General features: G+C 42.9%; 1 protein-coding gene across 1 annotated transcript; it reads right to left on the reverse strand.

The window, feature by feature from the left end:
* Positions 1 to 5,708: 5,708 nt before the first annotated feature.
* On the reverse strand, positions 5,709 to 19,277 carry stxbp6l (syntaxin binding protein 6 (amisyn), like). The gene is given in 10 exon segments (XM_037750323.1): positions 5,709 to 6,702; positions 8,744 to 8,901; positions 13,783 to 13,867; positions 13,869 to 13,879; positions 13,953 to 13,998; positions 14,000 to 14,257; positions 14,383 to 14,441; positions 14,444 to 14,518; positions 18,048 to 18,212; positions 19,101 to 19,277. Coding segments are annotated over 9 exon segments (948 nt in total). The 5' UTR covers positions 18,202 to 18,212; positions 19,101 to 19,277; the 3' UTR covers positions 5,709 to 6,600.
* Positions 19,278 to 20,526: the final 1,249 nt, after the last annotated feature.

The raw sequence follows: 20,526 nt of genomic DNA on the forward strand, positions 1-20,526 counted from the left end.
CTCTCTCAACCCAACCGGTCGAGGCAGATGGCCGCCCACCCAGAGCTGGGTTCTGCTCCAGGTTTCTAACCCGCTAAACGGGAAGTTTTTCCTGGCCACAGCGCGTTGCAATGTTCTTGGTGGATCTCGTGTTGGGTCTCTAAATTATAGAGTATGGTCTAAGACCTGCTCTATATATAAAGTGTCTCGAGATAACTTCTGTTGTGATTTGACGCTATATAAAAAAAAAATATTGAATTGAGAAAGGAATTTACATTATTAAGTCATATACAAGTCTTATTTGTTATTGAATCCTAACATTAATCAGAGCCATGTGAAAGGGTGCGCTCCACTCTCGGTGATGATTGCAGCTGGCCAACGACAAAGCGGGTGAAGGTTCCTTTAGTAACAAACCACTTCTGTGGTTTGTGTACAGTTTATGATGACGGAATCGAGTGAAGGCCAGGATCTGATGGACGCTGTTTGAAGTGGGGGACTGAAGCGTGCTGGATACAAGAGACGATGACCTACCCAGAACGTATCGCACAAGAAAACAGTCAAATTCAATTCAAAATTTGAGTAAAACAACATCTTTTAATTAGAAAACAGTACAACATAAGTTTGGCTGAGTTTTGATCATATTGTGTGTGTATAGTGTGATTATTATTATTATGTTGACTGGTCTGGTGGATGTGGAGGTGCGGTCTGAGACCTCAGGGGGTTTAATGTTGGTGGTGGCCCAGCAGCAGTGACTGTGCTTTTCTTTACTACCATACCTCACTTATAATGTTAGAGGACCATGGACCATTGCGGGGGTTATAAACTGTATATACAGGCTAAACCAAACTAGTATGACAAGTTCTTACAAGATTAATATAACGATGCGATGAGACATTTAAGTCAGTATTGACTTCCACTGATACATTGATGGGCTATGATTGGGATTACATATGAGATATAAAGTCAGTAGTGCAGATTATGGAAATATTAAAAGGATATTTTTGAGAGTCGTCTAGCTACAGAAATATGAAATGCACAGTCTCTGCAGTGCCAGACATTGACACGTGTAGGATCTAAATCAAACTGACTCGTTCATCCTGTGACAAATGGGAATAATGTTCTCCCATCATCACACACGGAGGTGAGTGCTGCTTCTGAATGTGAAACGGAGGCCCTGACCAGAGGAGAGCGCTGAGCGCCTGACAGCAGTCTGATACAGACCACTCCTGAATGATTCAATCAGGCAGCTCAGCCCCTCAGCTAAGCGCCAAGACGTGCCCGTCCCTGTGTGTTACACCGATTATCTGCACGCGCGTGATGAGGGATGAAGGAATTTGTACATCATTTGCATCATTCCACAGGGATGGAGCCGCAGCCAGTGATGGGTCCAGAGCTTGTCATGTCCCACGGGCAGTTTGCAGAGGGAGTGTGGACGGATCTTTTTCTTTCTCCACTGTAAACAAAAATATCACTTTCAATGTGTCCGAAAAGAAGCAGAAGAAAGGAGCCTATTGCTGCTGCATCAGGACGCTTTCCTCATCATTTTGTAGAATGTTTCTGTATTTAAATACACCAACACAAATACATTGTGTTTTTTGAGTGGGAACTGCACACTGTAATGATGATGCAATGGTGACATACAATTAAAGCTGTGAGCAGTGATGAACGGGCCCTCGCACCTTCCCGTGCGTCGGGGGTACTGGCGGGACACCGACTGACGGCGGCCGGGCATGATGAAACCGTAAACTCTGATGAGCGCAATGACGCCTGCCACGAGAGTCTATGACAATATGTTCATGAGTTATGAAAGGGGGCGTGGCTAATGTCTTGGGGCAGGCTATAAGTCTATATTGGCATGAAATGACCTCAGGCCTGGACCACCATCATGGCTGAGAAATTTGGAGCAGTTACAACAGCTTCCTGTTTTATGGCGAATGGCTCAAATGGCCGCCACGCCATGGTCAGGTCATTCAGTGAAAAACTCATCATTTGAATAACTTTTTTATCCTGAAGGTGTTAAGATGGTCCTGACCAAATTTCAAGTCAATCTGATTAAATCTGTAGGAGGAGTTTGTTAAAGTACACGGCCTATAACGCTGAAAATGGCTGACTTCCTGTTGAGTTTTGGGCATACCTCCAAGAGGCTTTTTTGTGCGTCTCCACATGTTACATCTGTCTGCCAATTTCATACATGTAGGTAAAACCGGAGCAAGGGGCTCAATTTTTTCCAACTTTCTAGGGGACGCTAGCGAGTCGATTTGCAACGCCCGAGGCCGAGACCCTTAAAATAGCAAAATTTCACCACATCTGATAAGTGTGCCAAGTTTAGCAACTTTTTGAGCATGCTAAGGCCCTCAAAAAGGCGATTCATTTTATGAATAATAATAAGAAACACTACAGTTTCAATAGGGCCTCCGCTGGCCTGACGTTGTCCGTGCTAGGGCCCTAATAATGATGTGGTACGTAAAAAATCCCATCTCATTGATTTAATCCACTAACATAAACACTATATAGAAAAAGGGTATTTCCTTTTCTTCCCCGGTTGATTTCTAAAAACAGTTCCATGAAAACCTGTCTTGTATGTGGTGACATATCTTGCCACATCTCTGCATCAGGACTTTATTTTCTCAAAGCATCATCCACAGGTAGCTAATAGGATCAATATGTCAGTTTGGAGAAACACAGAATACACATTGATCTTTACATTTACTACACACTGAACTGTCACTTCCTGCATCTTAATAAGTACACATACCATACATACATCAATGTGGAGAGATGTCAGAATGATGGGGCAGCACCCTGAGAAGTTAGGGGTTCGGTGCCTTGCTCTAGGGCACCTCGGCAGTGCCCAGGAGGTGAACTGGCACCTCTCCACACTCCGTACATGGTCTGGATTTGAACCGGCTACCCTCCAGTTCCCAAGCCAAGTCCCTACGGACAGAGCTACAAGTAATACATTTAAATGTGTCATATAAGGCTCGTTCCTTGTGTGTATACTTGGCCAATAAAGCTGAATCTGGTTCTGAGGTGACCTGGAGTTTGTGTGTGTTGTGATGCTGAACTAGCTGTGATGTTGCAAAATTGCTTGCACGCCTTAAAAACTTCACAAGCCCTTAAAAAACTGCTTGTTCTTAAACGTAGGAAAGCATCGACATTATCCCAGTGGATTAACAATGAGTTTCTACAGTACGGCACCTGTATGACAAAGGTCCTTCACTTGAGGCACCAGAAGTGAACACACACAGGCCTCTTTTACAGCCTCGATGAAGCGTGGAGCGCTCTGATTGCCGCTCTGTGAACACACACAGGCCTCTTCTTACAGCCTCGATGAGCGTGGAGCGCTCTGAGGCCGCTCTGTGAACACACACAGGTCTCTTCTTACAGCCTCGATGAGCGTGGAGCGCTCTGAGGCCGCTCTGTGAACACACACAGGTCTCTTCTTACAGCCTCGATGAGCGTGGAGCGCTCTGAGGCCGCTCTGTGAACACACACAGGCCTCTTCTTACAGCCTCGATGAGCGTGGAGCGCTCTGAGGCCGCTCTGTGAACACACACAGGCCTCTTTTTACAGCCCTCGATGAGCGTGGGAGCGCTCTGAGGCCGCTCTGTGAACACACACAGGCCTCTTCTTACAGCCTCGATGAGCGTGGAGCGCTCTGAGGCCGCTCTGTGAACACACACAGGCCTCTTCTTACAGCCTCGATGAGCGTGGAGCGCTCTGAGGCCGCTCTGTGAACACACACAGGCCCTCTTCTTACAGCCTCGATGAGCGTGGAGCGCTCTGAGGCCGCTCTGTGAACACACACAGTCTGAAACCTCATGGAGCTTCTGTCGTTCTGCCCTGAGGAGCTGTACAGGCAGCAGTCCTACTTCCGAAGCCATACATGAGTTTGAGGGGATCCATTTACTGTAATAAATACTATTATTAGTATTATTATTTTGTATCACCTGCAATATGTTCCCAAATGTATTTGTCAGGCATAATTAAAGTGACACAATGTCAAAAAGCTTTGTTCTGTCCATGAGACGACACCTCATCATCTAAAATATAGTGAGCATATACTGTACAAGGTCACCAAGGCTTTTCTTTAGTGCCACCCTAACGCCAGTTTTTATATTTCATGGTTGGTTATTTTTTCTTTTGTGAAAGTATTCCAGGACCTCTGCACTCTGTTACATGTCTGTGCTTTTGCAATTTCACCACCAGGTGGCACCAATTCTCATGTTGTGGGGAGTCCTGATAGTTCAGAGTGTCTCAGAGGGAGAAAGGGAGTTTTTTGTGTGTGTTGTTGATGTGTAATGATGATGATGATGATGATGATGATGATAATTTGGCTTTGTGATTAAATGGGGTTTATTACACATTAAATCTCCCTACTTTTTCTCACTTGTGCTGATCATAAAGTATTTAGTGTAAAGTTAAGGCAGCTTTTTAACTCTATAGCTGCCTGTTTTGTGTTAACACTGGGAGGAACAAAGGCTGAACATGCTGCTGTAAGTGTATTGGCTCCCTGCTATGACACCACAGAGATATGGGGATTGATATGGGGATTGATATGGGTATTGATATGGGGATTGATATGGGGATTGAGCAGGGATAGTGCTCAGACTACTTCTGATCATTATGAACTTCTAATAGAAAAGCTCTCCTTAGTTTGATCCTGAACAGGAGTTCCTGAACATTACTGGTTATAATAATAATAATAATCTCATTATTCAGATAGTAACCACATTGTTAGTGTAATCTGTAAACAGAAATTAATATGTTGCTGTCTGTACTTTGTCCTCCGTTGTGTCTGGCTGTCTAATCTAATACATCAATACAATACATAATCATCTCATCATTCATTTCTCTCTGATATTTCTTGCATCAGTCAGATGTCCCGGTTATGGAATGTCCAATGATTAGGGTAGTTGAGGGGGAAGAGAGGATGAGGAGATGATGGTGTGTGTGTGAGCTGTCAGGACAGGGCAGCAGAGACCCGGCATCGTGGGTGTCGGTGTTGGCTCCCAGCGAGGTGAAGCTCTGCTCCTGGCCGGAGGAGGAGCTGCTGCTGCCGGGCACAGAGCTCTCCACCTCCCGCAGCTCCGACTGCAGGTCGAAGGTGGGAAGCCGGATCTTACCGTCGGCGGTGCAGCTGTCGCTGCGGAGGCCCCGCTGGGGTCTGAGCTGAAGGAGCTGAAGGAGCTGAGGAGCTGAAGGAGCTTAAGGAGCTGAAGGAGCTGAAGGAGCTGAAGGAGCTGGTGAACCTGCATGATCCCGTAATCAGACCTGGTGTCACCGATGACGAGCATTAAGAATAACTATATAGAAATAGACAATTTTCTCTGTGATGGTCTCATTACTTCTGTCTTATTATATATAATATATATATATATATAAAGCACAGATGATATATATATATACAGTATATATATCATATACACAGGTAATACTTAGGTCACACACATCATTGAGACTGTTTCATGATCAGTTAAAAGTTACTCACAGTAACTTTAAATTAAATCTGTATACTTACTGAGCAAGGTCACATTTTTAGAAGTGGTATTTTCATTGTCTGTGACCAATACATACTGTACAGGATGTCCATTACAATGGGTCTGAAAGGGTTTAGTTTCACATGAACTATTCTATTTGAAATGTGCTCAGTTACATTTCAACTGTTTGTGTCAGCTGATGTGGAGCTGAGTATCATCTGGTGAATGAATACAAAGCACAGCTCAACAAACAGGTCCAGGCTTATTTAATGGTTCATAAATCAGAGACATTTAGGCTACATCACACACATTAAAGTGTAGGCAAAAAGCAAAACACACACATAAAAGAAAAGAAAACTTGGTTAGAATTATTTCCATTAATGTATCCAAGTTCTCAAAGACTCCCACCCGCCGTTAATCACTGTTACACCGAGTTACTGAAAGAAGTGATGCAAACATGAAGAGTTTCAACTAAAGTCAACAGTTGACCTCCTGTCACTCGACTGTTCTACACAGACCACTTTCAGTTCACATCGCTCAGAAGTCCTCTCAATGACAAATATACTCCAACGTACCTGAACCACCTTCACTCAACTCTCAGAGACAAGACCTCAGACAAACTAATCCAACAGACAGACACAGACCAGAAGAACGGACCAGAAGACAACATATAAGACAGTTTGAGTGTTCAGGACCATCCACATGAACATAGATATTACACAATATGACAAATACTTTGTGTGTATATTAACGCAAAACATATTAGGAACACAGAATGATGGCAGCTAGTGAGTAATGTCAAACATTTAGTGTAATTAAGTCAAAACCATGTGCAGATAGAACTACGTTCACCCTGAACATTACTGCCTGTCGCCACAAGGGTCTTAGGTTTAGGCACACATCTTTTCAAACAATGTAATGATGATGGGTAAAAGCAATTCAATGACTGTCACAGGAAGGTGTGGCAGTGGCTTCAAAAACAAATGTCATATAGAGTCAAGGAGATTCATCTGACAATAGGCTGAACATTCAAAGTGAACACAGTGCAGATGATCCTCAGACCGTGGGACAGGACACAGTAATTAGTTCTCTCTGCTGCAACTCAGTTATGTACTTTAATAAAGAGTTGTATGTATCTTCATCAGACGGTGTTAGTGTCCATGTTTACAGGATTCATCTTTAACATCCTGAAGAGGTCCAGTGATCCTCCAACAGACTCTACTGTTGAATACTTCAGGCCAAGCTGCATGGGGAATAAACCACGTCAAATAGGTTAGTTGCAACAACAAGAAAACAACAATGCAAATACATATTAAAAATCTGAACTTTATAATCTTTAATTAATATATAATAAATGATTTATCTTGTAGAAAAGGTGTATGTTGTAGAAATGGCGAGTAGCATGTTCCTGCAATAGCAGAAGCTCCCAGTGTCAGGACGGCATGTCTAGGACCCAGTTGTTCAATGAGGCCGACATTGTCTCTATATACTAATTTATATACTAGTGAATACACAGTGTTTTACCATTTTAATTCAGTTTAAATAATCTTAATAAATAAACTGTGCTGACCACCTGTTTACCCACAATAGGCTGCGTGTTATTAGCCAGTCAAAATGTAAAAAAAAAAATGTCTATAAAATCTATATATATAGTATATATATAAATAGATATATAGATATATAGATAATTATATATATATACACCTTACCCTACATTTACTACGGTTAGAAAAGAGCCCTCGTTGGTGTTGTAACAACATTTCGTTTCGAAGTTATTGATCCGGGAAATTACAAATTCTGTCAATATTTTTTCCAACTTTAGTGAACTAGTTCAGTTCTGCAATTACTCTTCCACGATTGAATATGTTTATCAGTATTATTTTGGCCCGATGGTACACACATTCACATTATCTCCTCATTATTTAGGTTTGCTGATACTAGATTTCGTGCTGATTTCGCTCATAGTGACACACACATCTAGCAGCGCCAACACCTGTATGGATAATGACCTAAAACACAAGACAGCAGCAGCGCCGTGATGACTTCAGATTTCATTCCATATTCTCAGAGTTTCCATTCAATATATTCAGGATTTCATTCAATATATTTCAGGATTTCATTCAATATATTCAGGATTTCATTGCATATATTTCAGAAGTTTTAATTCAATATATTAAGGACTTCATTCCATATTCTCACATTTCATTCCATATATTCAGGATTTCATTCAATAGTCTCAAATTTCACATTATATATATACTAAGGGGTAGGTGCTGCAGCATATAGCTCCACTGCTGTGGGTGGGGGAGGGGATGAGGGGGTAGGTGCTGCAAGCATAGCATCCACTGCTGTGGGTGGGGAGGGGGGATAAGGGTAGGTGCTGCAGCATAGCTTCCAACTGCTGTGTGGTGGGGAGGGGGAATAAGGGGTAGGTGCTGCAGCATAGCTCCACTGCTGTGGTGGGGGAGAAGGGGGATAAGGGGTGAGGTGCTGCAGCATAGCTCCACTGCTGTGGTGGGGAGGGGGATAAGGGGTAGGTGCTGGCGAGCATAGCTTCCTCTGCTGTGGGTGGGGAGGGTTAGGCCATGGCTCTACCCCAGTTCAGTTGCGTACTATCTGGATTGGCTGGGGCCCCCTACTTCTCCACTGTGGTGGCCAAGGTTATAAAGAAGCAGGTGTGCTGTGGCGACTAACCTCTAGCCGGTCCGGATCAGTGTGGCTGGGTCAATCTAATGTCACGGCAGGTCGTGCATACATCTCTGGCTCCACCCACTGGAGTCCAGTAAAGGGCGGAGCCTGTGTGAGTTAGAACGAAGGTTAAGATATTGTAATCGTAGTTCTAGAAGCACAGGTGGAGTCCTCTAACAAGCAGGCCCTGTCACTCCTACGCTGCTTGCTGAAGAGGGTTTAGGATGCAGACAGCGATGTGTGCTGCCAGGTATGCAGTATACTGTGGGTCCATATGATTGGAGGTGAGTATAAAGTCCAGTATAAGGCTCCACTTGTGCTTATAGAACTAGGGTTACAACATCGTAACCTTGTTTTGTTGTCTAAACCTATCAAAGTAGTTTTGTTTTGTCAACCAAATTGTTTACATGGTGGCGGCACATAATACATTACCTGCCACCACTGTGTAGTCGTGGTCATTTCACATAGGGTAATTCTGTGAGATCACATTGCAGCGGACAGAAACTATTTGGGCGGTCCTAGAAATGTAGTCCTGAAACTGCAGCCTCCTCTACTGCAGGAACATAATGTTGGAAATAGCTGTATGTTTATGTCACCTTGTGAGCAGTGTCTGCAAACTGCTGGGTTTTGTGCATCAGCTCCACAGTCTTGTCCTCAGCACGAGTCAGTCTGTTTCCACGCTCCCCAAGAGCAACATTCATCCTGTGGACTACATTACCCATAGTGCTCCCTGTGACACGCTGGCCTGGCTGACCTGTTCATAAACAAAAGAAAGAAAAAGTATGTAAAGAGAAATTTAGCGAGAAGGCAGAGTATTGCATGTAAGAAAAACTATAAAATACTGTATAGAACAAAGTCTTCCCCATATATAAATGTTCCTCCTATTACCAAATGAAACACACATTACACCACATTAACATTCAGCATCACTCAAGTCATATGGGATATGCACACTAAATCTCATGGCAATCTGGTCCAGAGAACAATATCCCAACAAGTAGAGGCCAAAGTGTTGACGGATGGATGAACAGAGAGACTGAGGAGAGAATCTCTGAGTGTGAACCATCACAGACCGGCCTGGTTGATCTGTGCGCATACAGTCTGACAGTTACTGACAATCACCTTGGATGATCTCAGGGTATCACAGCTGGTAAATGTCAATCACCTTAAGTTTCACTTCAGCTTACAACATGCAAAATTGCTGGTGCAGATTCAAATATATTCCAAAGGTGTTTTTCCATTTGCAATATACTCAACAACTGAGACTGATGACTGATGACTGTTTAGAGCCATGTGGCTAGGAAAGCCCAGAAATCCTGCAGGAATACCAATGATACCATGTTCCCGTACCAAATCAGACATAAATGTTTTTCAAAACATTTGTCGTGCTAATCTATGCTGCAATTAGCATGGAAAAAGTTCCCATTTTCAAATAGTTTATTATCACATGCACAACAATTACAGAAGCAGTCAATGTCGATGAAGTTCTTGGATATCAAGTTCCTTCTCACTATGCTCATTAAATGTGTCTAAAAAGGAAATCACACAATTAAAAACTAAATTTCAGCCCCAAGCGGCAATTCAGGGTTCAATACCTTTCTCTGTAATCAGAAGGAAGCAGCTCACCTTCCAAAATGAAAGCAGCCAGCAGCATTAAACTGGTTTCAGGTTACACAAAGCTGAGCAATGTCAGGTCAGCTGGTTTAATCCTGTTAAAGGAGTGAGACCGATCACACACTTCTATTCATATTAGTGTTTTTTCACATTATGCAAATTAGCAAAGAACCCATCACAGCAGACTTCTACGGTCTAACAGGCTTTTATGTAGAGCACATTGAGCTGGACATGTGCCACATTTCAAGTCAATAGGACTAGGTAATACTTCTTGGGAAGCATTCGCACATTTTTTTCCAGTTATTGGGCCAAGTTTCATGTTTCTAGCTAATTCCAGCTCACGTCAATTTGAGCTACGGCATAAGACGACAATAGTAATAATTAAAGCTGCAAGCAGCGATGATCGGGGCCATCACTCCTTTGCCTACGTCGGGGGTGCTGGCAAGACACAAGTTCAAGGAAATGTACATTTCCGAGACCATCGGAAACTGCACGCACAAGTTAGACGTTATTTTCCTGCGTGGATTGAGTGGCACAGGAAATGACGTATTGCGAAATTCGCATCACTTCCTGTATCCACTATGTGGTGCTAAAGAATGTGCAACTAAATGTAGACTATACAATGTTAATTTCATGTAAATCATAACACTGACTTCCTGTTGCCAGTAGGTGGCGCTATGACTCTGAGTCAATATTGTCATGTAGACGTCCTCAGGCCTGGACCGCTATGAAGTAGGTCATGTTTGGGGCAGATTAGACCAAGTTTCAGTTACAGTTCGAGTTACAACAGCTTGTTGTTTAAAGGCGAATCATGTAAATTCTCCACCACGCCACGGCAACATCATTTCATGAAAGCTTAATCTTGTAATAAATTTATATCGCAAAGGTCTTCAGACTGTACTGACTATATTTGAAGTCTATCGGGTTAAATCTCTAGGAGGAGTTTGTTAAAGTACAATGCTTGGAAATGGCAAAAATTGCACATTCAATTAAAATGGCTGACTTCCTGTTGGGTTTAAGATATACCTCAAAGAGGCTGTTCTGTTCATCTGGACATGATAAATATGCCCACCAAACTTCATACATGTAGGTGAAACCACAATGAGGGGCTCAATTTTAGCAATTTTGTAGGGGACGCTATTGAGCCATTTTGTCATATACAAGCAAGAGACCCAGAAAATATAAAAAAATAAAACATAACATAACAACACTACTGTCATTATCACTAGCACAACATGTCACAGGTCGACTGAGGTTAAACATGAGGTGCTTTTGAACTGTAACTTGGTGCCTCTCTGCAGCCGGGCACGTCTCCCACCCATTACACTGCCCCTGTCAGCGGGTTCAATGGTGCACCGTGCTCCCTGTCAGTCTCAAAGCCCAGTCTTTCTAAAGACCGACTATTGTGTCAACCACCCCGAAATAAACAAAGTGTCCTCTCATCTGACGGCCACATTACAGAGAGGTCTTTCTGCTGCAGCACAGTGGGGACAATAGACAAAAGACAGAAGGGAAAAGGATCCAGAGAGACACGAGCCCAGGATGATATGACCTGCAGAAGCAGAGGCCAAACCTGCTTAGTGAAGAAAAGTGTTGGTAATGTTTGACCCTTGACTCCAATGAGCATATTCTCTGTAGAGATTTTTAATGGATTTAACTGATATCATCTCTCGATGTTGTTAGGAGTGTAGCTAGCGATGCTGAGCATCCTGAAAGAATGTTGCTCTCCCCACCTCAACATGCATCTGATGGAACAGATCGTTTCTATTTCAATCAATACAGCTGTCTACACAGGCTGAGTAATGGCTCACAGATCACTCATGTCTTATGCGTACAGTTGTACTGCAACTCCCATACAGCAAACCAGTGTTAGACCAGCACCCCGGACAGCAGCCGAGCACCACATTTAACAGCGTGCCCTGGACTGAGCGGCCAGATGTTCTCACAGACACAGATTAGACGTAACAATAACAGGTCTATAGATTTAAATCTCTGACCCCACTCCATAATAACAAAGATAAACCAGTACTCATCCATTAACAACACTGCTTAAGAACCATGTCTTATTTTATGGGAACGTCCCGGCCCTGAGCAACGCAGCGTGATGTGTCACGCCGTTTAGAGCTGAACTTTTGTCAGACGCCCAGCTGTTTCTATTTATTCCTGTCGCTCGCCTTGAAATCTCCTCAATGGACCAGGAGCGCCTGATTATCTATATGATACCTCCTCATTTCACTACAACAAGCTAAATAAGGTGTCAGCAGGCTGGAGGGAGATCACCAGAGAGCTGAAGGTTTCCTCCTGCTGGTGGCTATATTGGATGTCATTTCCAGAAAATATCACAATATTAAACATGTGGAAGGGAAGTGGTTCCGTCTCCAGTCTGATCTGGATTTCACATCTGCTAGGTCGACTACGTGGTTTGTCTACATGACGTAACAGAAGTGCATTGTGTAGGAAGGTGATTTTTGGGCTCCTGTCAGCTTCTGGGCCTCGGTGCGCCACACCCGATATTTATGCCACTGAGTCGTGGTGCACCTCCTGGGAAGTGGGAGACCACATTCAGAAGGTGGTTCTGGGAGTCACAGATCAGATGAAGATTTATGATCTGCTGCTGTATATGGGAATTGTATGTACTGTGTGGCCAGTTTAATTTATTCCATCCACGGGACTCACGGGATGCCTGTGATATGTCCACCTGTGATATGTCCACCCTGTCTCAGCTCCCTCTGAAATGTCCCAATGGCTAAAAAGCACAAGGTAGAGAGTACCTGCATGTGGTGGTACAGTGTTAGACCGCCTGGTTATGGCTCCGCAGTGCTGGCTCCAAACTGTTGCAAAGCTCCTTGAGGACAGCTCCTGGAAGCCTAAAGCATCCCAAATGTCCTCGTCACTCTCTGCAAATAGATCTACATGGTCCTGGAAGATGCATTCCCTCCTCAGGGCACGATCTGCGACATTTTACAGCAGTAGTAAATACGCCTCTATGTGAGCCTAGGATGCAGAAACAGGCCTTTGCTCCTATAACTAGCATGACCAACCACTATTGGATGGCATGGTTCTCAATTGATATGAATTGAAGTCTTAGTTAAGTGTTTATTTATTTTAAAAGACCATAATGCTTTGTAAAATAGAGAAAATAAATATTAAAAACATTAAAAGTTGAGTGCTGTTGAGTGTGTGTCGATTCTGTTCTTACCTAAGAACAAATCCCAAATAAGAAAACGTTGGTGAATGTCAGAATCTTTGTGAAAACTGCGTACGTGGGTTTTAAGAAGGAATTTCTTCTTAACGGCAATTGGTGAATGAGGCCCATTGAGCTGTGATTGGTCGGAGTCCAACGACTCAATCTGACCAAAGGTAAGAATATAGTGTAGTCTGATGCTGGCACTAGACAGGCTGTTAATAGGTGCAGCGCTAATGCTATGCTAATTGCTTTAAAGACAAGTGAACTGAATGAATAAAAAGGGTCATGGATTTAATTACTCTAAGAGTTTGGGTTTCCTCCAGCTACTAATCTAACATGATGTGATGTGAGTTGAAATGTGCAGACCTGCAATATTTTATCCTTTACAGTACACAACTAATAAATAGTTAAGAGGATACATTCTGGCAAAGAGCTATTGTGCTACCCAAACTCTTAAACTTCATTACTCAAGCAATTTAGTGTCACATTCAAACTGGGGACAGAATGGTCAGAGTCGAGGACTTTTAGTCCCTAGTATGGGACAAGCTCCAAAACCGACAGCATCATGTCATTAATCTCTCCCTGCCTGTTGCATATCCACATATTTCAATCTCCACACCTCCAGTGTATCACACTGGCTTTCTGATAGAAAGTCTCCAAGATGACATCACTATGACATCATCGGGGTTATTTTCTCAGACTTGACAAAGCTCCTGCAGAGCATATCCAGACATTATACGACTGTTGTCAGAGGTAAAGTAGTACAGGCCATAATGAATAAACCTATATGATCAGTAAATGCATGATTTAAGCAGCATTTAATCACTGCCTTACCTCGAGCAGGTGATCTTTGGTGTGCAACCATTACATTCTTCATGCGATTCATGAAGGCTTTGCAGCGGTAGATGACCAGATTCAATGGTGCAGGCGTCTGAAAGAACACATTACAAACTGGGCTTATTTACATATATGTGTCATAAACCTCAGTAATCATGTGACACTACCTCCTGTGAGTTTGGATTGGCAGTTGATGAACTCTGTCTGTCTGGGGAGGACTGTAGCTCTTCCGTCGGGCCTGCAGGGTTCTGGATGCAGAACCTGGTGAGGAGTCACTGGGACCAGCTCCGACCTGAGCGCACTGACTCACTCTCCTCTGGCGGGACACCTTGCCTAGACTCCCTGCTTTCCCCCCCCAGTAGGTCTGGCAGGCATGGTACAGGATCTGCACAAAGATACACTTCTCCGCTGATGAGCTGGCCACCCACTGGTCCACAGCGTTGTCAAACACCAGGTCAAACTCTGGGCTATCCTGGAAGGGCAGGATACGGGCAGGACAACAAAGACGGCAAACAATTCAACATACAGTATATATACAGTCTAACTTATTATTAGAGATTGACCACTAATGGTACGAGCAGAATGTCAGAATGCTGCCCGACCTTGTTGGGGGTTGATGCCGTTGACCTGTCGGAGCTGCTCCACCGTCCACTGGACCTTCTGGTAAAGGAAGAGGAGCCTCCAAACCGCTTCACCTTTGTAATGAGGAGCTGATGTGGCCTTGTGTTGGTCACTAGATTAACAAATCATACACAAAATATGATATCCCTACTGAAAGCCTTCAATAATACAGTAGTTTAAAATGGTACAACCAGTTTACATAATAGCGGCCCAGAAGATACTGGAAATGCCACACAGAAATCTGGACAGATTTTCTTTGTGTTTTTTTGAAAAACACATTTTGACATCTCCTAAAGCGTGCGTCCGATTGTTACCAAACATCATGGATTATAATACATTATTAGACAAAGACTATCAAAAGTTATCAAAAGCTTGTTGATATCCCATTGCGTTTTGAAGATATTAATCAATGAACTTTAAAAGGGCACGTAACACCAGAAATTGTTTGTCCAATCAATACAAACCTCAAAGGATACGTTTTATAACAATTTTGAATCACGTGTGTAAAACTATTTAGAAATGACTCTATAGGGGACGCCACCAGTTACAAATATGTGCATGGGCCTGACGCAAATTTGACCATAAATCAATGAGTTCGTCCCAGCATCACCAAACTTGATGGATATTTTTAATGAACCTGTTGAAGCGTCCCCAAAATGCCAAGAAATATGACTGTCAGGACTTTGAGTGTACACTTACAGAAAGGCTGCATACATTGTAAGGATGAAACAAGGGGGTGATTGGTCTCACTCCTTCTTTATACAGAATTAAACCAGATGAAATGACTTGGCTCTGCTTTGTGAAGCCCAAAACCCGATCACTGCTGCTCACGGCTTTGATTTTGGCCATTCAGCTGCTTCCCTCTGTTGAGCGAATAAAAAGTTGAACCCGCGAACTGCCACTTGCAGTTGTAATGACCTTTTGCCATTGTGAATTGTTGTTATTTTCTTGTTAAGCACATTTGTAGTGGAATGTAAAATTCTTAATAGAATTGATATACTGAGCACTGAGACCTAGGGAAGCTGCTGGTGGTCCTCTGGGGACCATGCATATATGTACACAATTGCATGTCAATCCATCCAGTAGTTGCTCAGATATTTCAGTCTGGACCAGAGTGGTAGACTAACTGACCGACTGATTGCCATCCCTAGAGTCACACCACTAGCATGCATGCAGACATTTTCCATGGGCTCCAGCCAAGACGGTGTTCTCAGGTGGTTCCCTGTGTGATAACTCAATCTGGAATTGATTATATGATGTGATTACTGGATCTCTCCATCCCTAGAGCATTGGTGAAAAGGCTTACTAGAGTGTGGCCGCCAGCTTTAGGCAAGAGATGATAGGTGACTAGTTAAGTTTAACATGTTTGATTCTTCATCCAGTCATCTACAACATTATCCTAGAAATAAACCTGTAATCCTGAAAAAACTCTTTGATTCTTCCTTTTCTACACAAACACAATATTGTTGTTGGTAAGCAAGGTTAAAGGGAAACAATATGTTATTCCCATGGTATAAGAAAGTTCAATCAATATCTGTGAACATGTGAACAGAAAGCTTCCCATTCGATATGAAAATAGAAAACAAAATGATGCATGTTTAAATTTGTGCATATCTCAATATCAGTTGGAATTAAAAAATCCACTTGTCCTATGTTCACAACTGTACATACCCTTTTCAAGAAAAATAACTAATACTTTACTGTCTGTAAAAGATACAAGACATGAACCAACCATGACTCCAACATTAGGGCACTATTGAAAAAAATGGCTTTCAAAGGGTTTTAATTATTTTATTTTAATGTTTTGGTCTTATTCTGTTTAAAGGGACTGTTTGTAACTTTTTACACGTATAAATCAATCCGGGTCGGTGTTCCATGCGCGCTCGCGTGTGTCTACGCTGTTCAGACAAGACTCCAACACAAACTACAGTGAAGCACCAAAACCTCCTGGTTGTATCTAGTGAAGCCCGTCTGTTAAACAGTGTTGGCCGCGGTCGGAGGACGCGGGGGGAGACCGTAGCTTTGGTCTCCAGGGCCAGAGTCTCTGCTGTACTCTGCTCCTCTGCCTGCTTGCCTTCACTCACACACCGCGCTCGTTCTTGCGCTTTCGCTCCACTCTCACGTGCATGCGCGCTCACTCCACACTGCAGAAGAGTTAGTTTAGCTCTGAGAATATCTAGTGAATGTACAGTGGACGTTTGTACAGACCAAAACTCCGGCGTCTCCCCCGTTCCCTCCGGCCGCGGTCAGGAGGCTGAGGCAGGAAAAGCCAACACTAAGATCAGCATTGATTCATGGAGAGACCTTCGTCTGGTCAGCTAACATTACTTTGCTTTGCTTTTAGCTGACGTGTGTCGCCTCACTGTGTTGAGCGATGTTCGTTCATGTCTATGTAGAGCGAGCACAAGCCTAGCTCAACGCTGACTTTCGTTGATTTAACGGCCACAGGTGAAGCTGTTAACAAGACATTTCTGAATCTTACAAACAGTCCCTTTAAGTGAACTAAAGAAATGACTGGACACATTACTAATAAGAGGGAAGGATTCTGTAATTCTGCTTTACACAGATGAAGCTTACATCCTAACAAGTTTTTACATCTTACTAACTCTGTATTTTATTCTATATGGTAGGCGTTATAACTTTTGATGGATCAGAAGGTTGTCACTGGGATTAATGTGATTATCTTCCATGCCCACTGACAGCTCCACTCCTGCATCTCTGCCAACCCTGTATTCTCCTAAACAATGGCTGCAGTGATGCACCAACGCTCAACAATGCATCTGTTCTGAGCCACAACAACCTCGTTTAACCAGCACAAAAACAGGCTTAGTTTGAAAAAAGTAATGATGAAAAAAATGTCTAGAGTGTGAATGTGACTGCATGACTGGCTGCTTAATGTGCATGTGAAACGAGGAAGGTGAATCAGCCGTTCTCTCTCATCTACAAACTACCCATGAGAGTGATGCTCAGAGGCCAACAGTGGAGGCCCTTTGTGGCATATCATACCTCTTCTTGTTGTTCCCTCGTTCCTCGTCTGTATCACTACTATCACTATCAAAAAGTAATAAGAAAAATGCCAAAAATGTAATCTTTTAATGTTTAAAAGAAATAACCCATATGAGTATCTGTCTGTTTCCATAGTGTAACAGCATCACGCCGCCAGAGGTCCTCGACAGTTACACATAAACATATTTAGGGAGCAACAACTGATGAAAGTCTATTTTAGCTCAATGTTGATGGAACTACTTAGACTTCCATTGTTATTCATTATAATTCATTTTTGTACATTTGATGCTTTTAAAAAAGTATTGTTAAGAAAAGTTCTAAAATGATCAGTATTAGTGAAAATGAATAATTTTATTTCACTATTCTCTCTTTAACATGTAAATGAAGGACTGTAATTTCATTCATTCTACTTTTTACCGTTTCTATTGTGTCCACACTTTAAACTCTCTGATGAATAACGTGCAGCCTGAATCGGGCAGCCATAGAACCTCCAACAGAGACTTCTTACGTGATTAACTGGCCAATTAGAGCTTCTGTTACTGATCCGAGGACCCCCTTTCATCGTAGTGCTACATGGTCATTTACAGACTATGAATGCTTAGCTCATTTTCACTGAATGAAGGGAAGTCTTTTACCTGAAACACAGATGAATGTGGTGTAGTCTCCTTTGGCTCCAGTCGGCAGGAAGGACATTCTCTTTCTTTTCCTTCTCCGCACCTCCACTACCACCAACATTCGCTCATCACGAGGGATGAAGACCTCTCTGTTGATGGCAGACTGAATGTTCATAGTCCTGAGACCTGCACAGGTGATGGATGGATGTTAGGTCACAGTCCAGACTGTGTAGATGGGCAAAAAGACTAAATAAGAAACCAAAAGAGCTGCCCTCATGATCCCAGCCCACAGCATATAGAAACAGTCATTGAATAATCCTCTAAGGGTTACAGTATACATACAGAATGGTGCTGACTATAGGTAAACGGTAAATATATAGCTCCTTTCTAGACTTCTGACCACTCAAAGCGCTTTACACTGCATGTCAGCATTCACCCATTCACACATACATTCACACAAACACATTCACACACTGATATCAGAGGCTGCTTGTTTTTTTTACATTTGCTATAGTGACTTTATTTAGTTTGACTCTCTATTTTGCCGTCAGTATTTACATGTTTAAAAAACATCAGCAGTTACATACATGAGAAATATGAGATAAATAAAAAGACGTTTAGGAAAGCATTAAGTCTAGTGATGAAATGGTGTGTCCATCATCTGATTTGACAACTCACAGAAATGAATCAACAACTTTGATAATTTATTGTTTAAGTAAATTCTCAACTGGCTGCAGTTTTCTCTGTTCTACATCCCAGTAAACTGAATGTCTGAAGGAGTCCCCTTCTCTGAGGGTCATTTTACTTTCTGTTATTTCAAAGACTTAAAATTTAATTGATTAATTGGAAAAATAATCATTGGATTAATCAAAAATAATCGTTAGTTCAGCACTAATAAAATCCATGAAGACTTACAGTGTTTCAGCTGCTGCTGTTATATATAAGATTTCTATAGGATAAGATAATAGTGATGTGCCTACATAAACATGTGTTTCAGTACTGAGAGGCTAAAGTAGATCATGATGTACATTTATAATCCATGACTCTAAAGATGTGCGCGACAGGTGAGCCTACCTGTTCTTGTCCGTGTCTTCTGACTCTTGTAGTGGCCTGTAGGAGATTACAGCCTGACTATCTTCTTAGTTAAATTCATTCAGTATTTCCCACCAGGATCCGGTCATGAATGCAGCTACCGCACACACCAACCGGCGTGCGATGCTGTGAAGACCACAGTAAACCACAGTCAATCCCATTTCAAGAGGTTGACATCCACCACGTGGTTAAGGGCTGGAAGTCAGAGAACAGTCAGCGGCGGTCTCATAGACAGGGCTGGGTGCGGGGGGGGGGCTGCTCTTCTATGGAGGTCCAAAGTGTCCATTGTTAAAGGCTTTATGAAGGCATATGAATGAATAAAAAAAAAATAACTATGAACTGTGAAATTAAAATAGTAACTCAAAAAGCATTAAATTATATAATATATAATACTTTGTCCTCAATCAAGACATTTTCATTGGCTGTTGCTTTGGTCTGAATGAGTGGACAGTCAATAATAGTAATAATAATAACTTGGATTTATATAGCGCCTTTCAAGAAACCCAAGGACGCTTAACATAGACATAAATAAACACAACAATGGAACATAACAGTAGCTAGAGGCCATAGGCCTTGGTGAAGAGGTGGGTTTTGAGAAGTCTTTTGAAGCTGTCCAGAGATTGTGCATTGCGGAGCTCTATGGGGAGAGAGTTCCAGAGGGTGGGGGCTGTCACACTGAAAGCTTTGTCCCCAAAAGTTCGCATTTTTGTGTGAGGGATGGAGAGCTGACCCGTGCCTGAGGATTTCAGGTTCCGGGGCTGTGTGTAAGGGTGGAGGAGGTCAGATAAGTACTGAGGAGCCAGGGCGTTGAGGGGTTTGTAGGTGGGGAGTAGGATTTTGTAGGTGATGCAGGTCTTGACCGGGAGCCAGTGGAGGTGGATGAGGGTGGGGGTGATGTGCTGCCAGGGCTTGGTGCGGGTGAGGACCCTGGCAGCTGAGTTTTGCACATACTGGAGCCTGTCCAGGGCTTTGCTGGGAACCCCAGACAGAACTCCATTGCAGTAGTCCAAACGGGAGGTGATGAAAGCATGGATGAGGGTTTCTGCCATGGAGTCAGAGAGTGATTGCCGGAGACAGGAGATGTTTTTTATGTGGAAGAAAGCGGATTTGGTGATGAACCTGATGTGAGACTGGAATGAGAGTGTTGGGTCCAGGATGATACCCAGGTTGCAGACTTCCGAGGATGGGGAGAAAGAACAGCCGTCAACATCCAGATGTAGATCTCCAACCTTCCGGAGCAGGGCCTTGGGAGCCACAACCATGAGCTCGGTTTTGTTGCTGTTGAGTTTTAGGAAGTTAGATGACATCCAGATTTGTATTGCATGCAGGCAGTTTACAAGTGACTGTGGGGGGAGCTGGGTTGATGGTTTGGTGCTAAGATATAGTTGTGTGTCATCAGCATATGAGT

This window comes from Sebastes umbrosus, chromosome 18 (genome assembly GCF_015220745.1).
Source record: "Sebastes umbrosus isolate fSebUmb1 chromosome 18, fSebUmb1.pri, whole genome shotgun sequence".
Lineage (NCBI taxonomy): Eukaryota > Metazoa > Chordata > Actinopteri > Perciformes > Sebastidae > Sebastes > Sebastes umbrosus.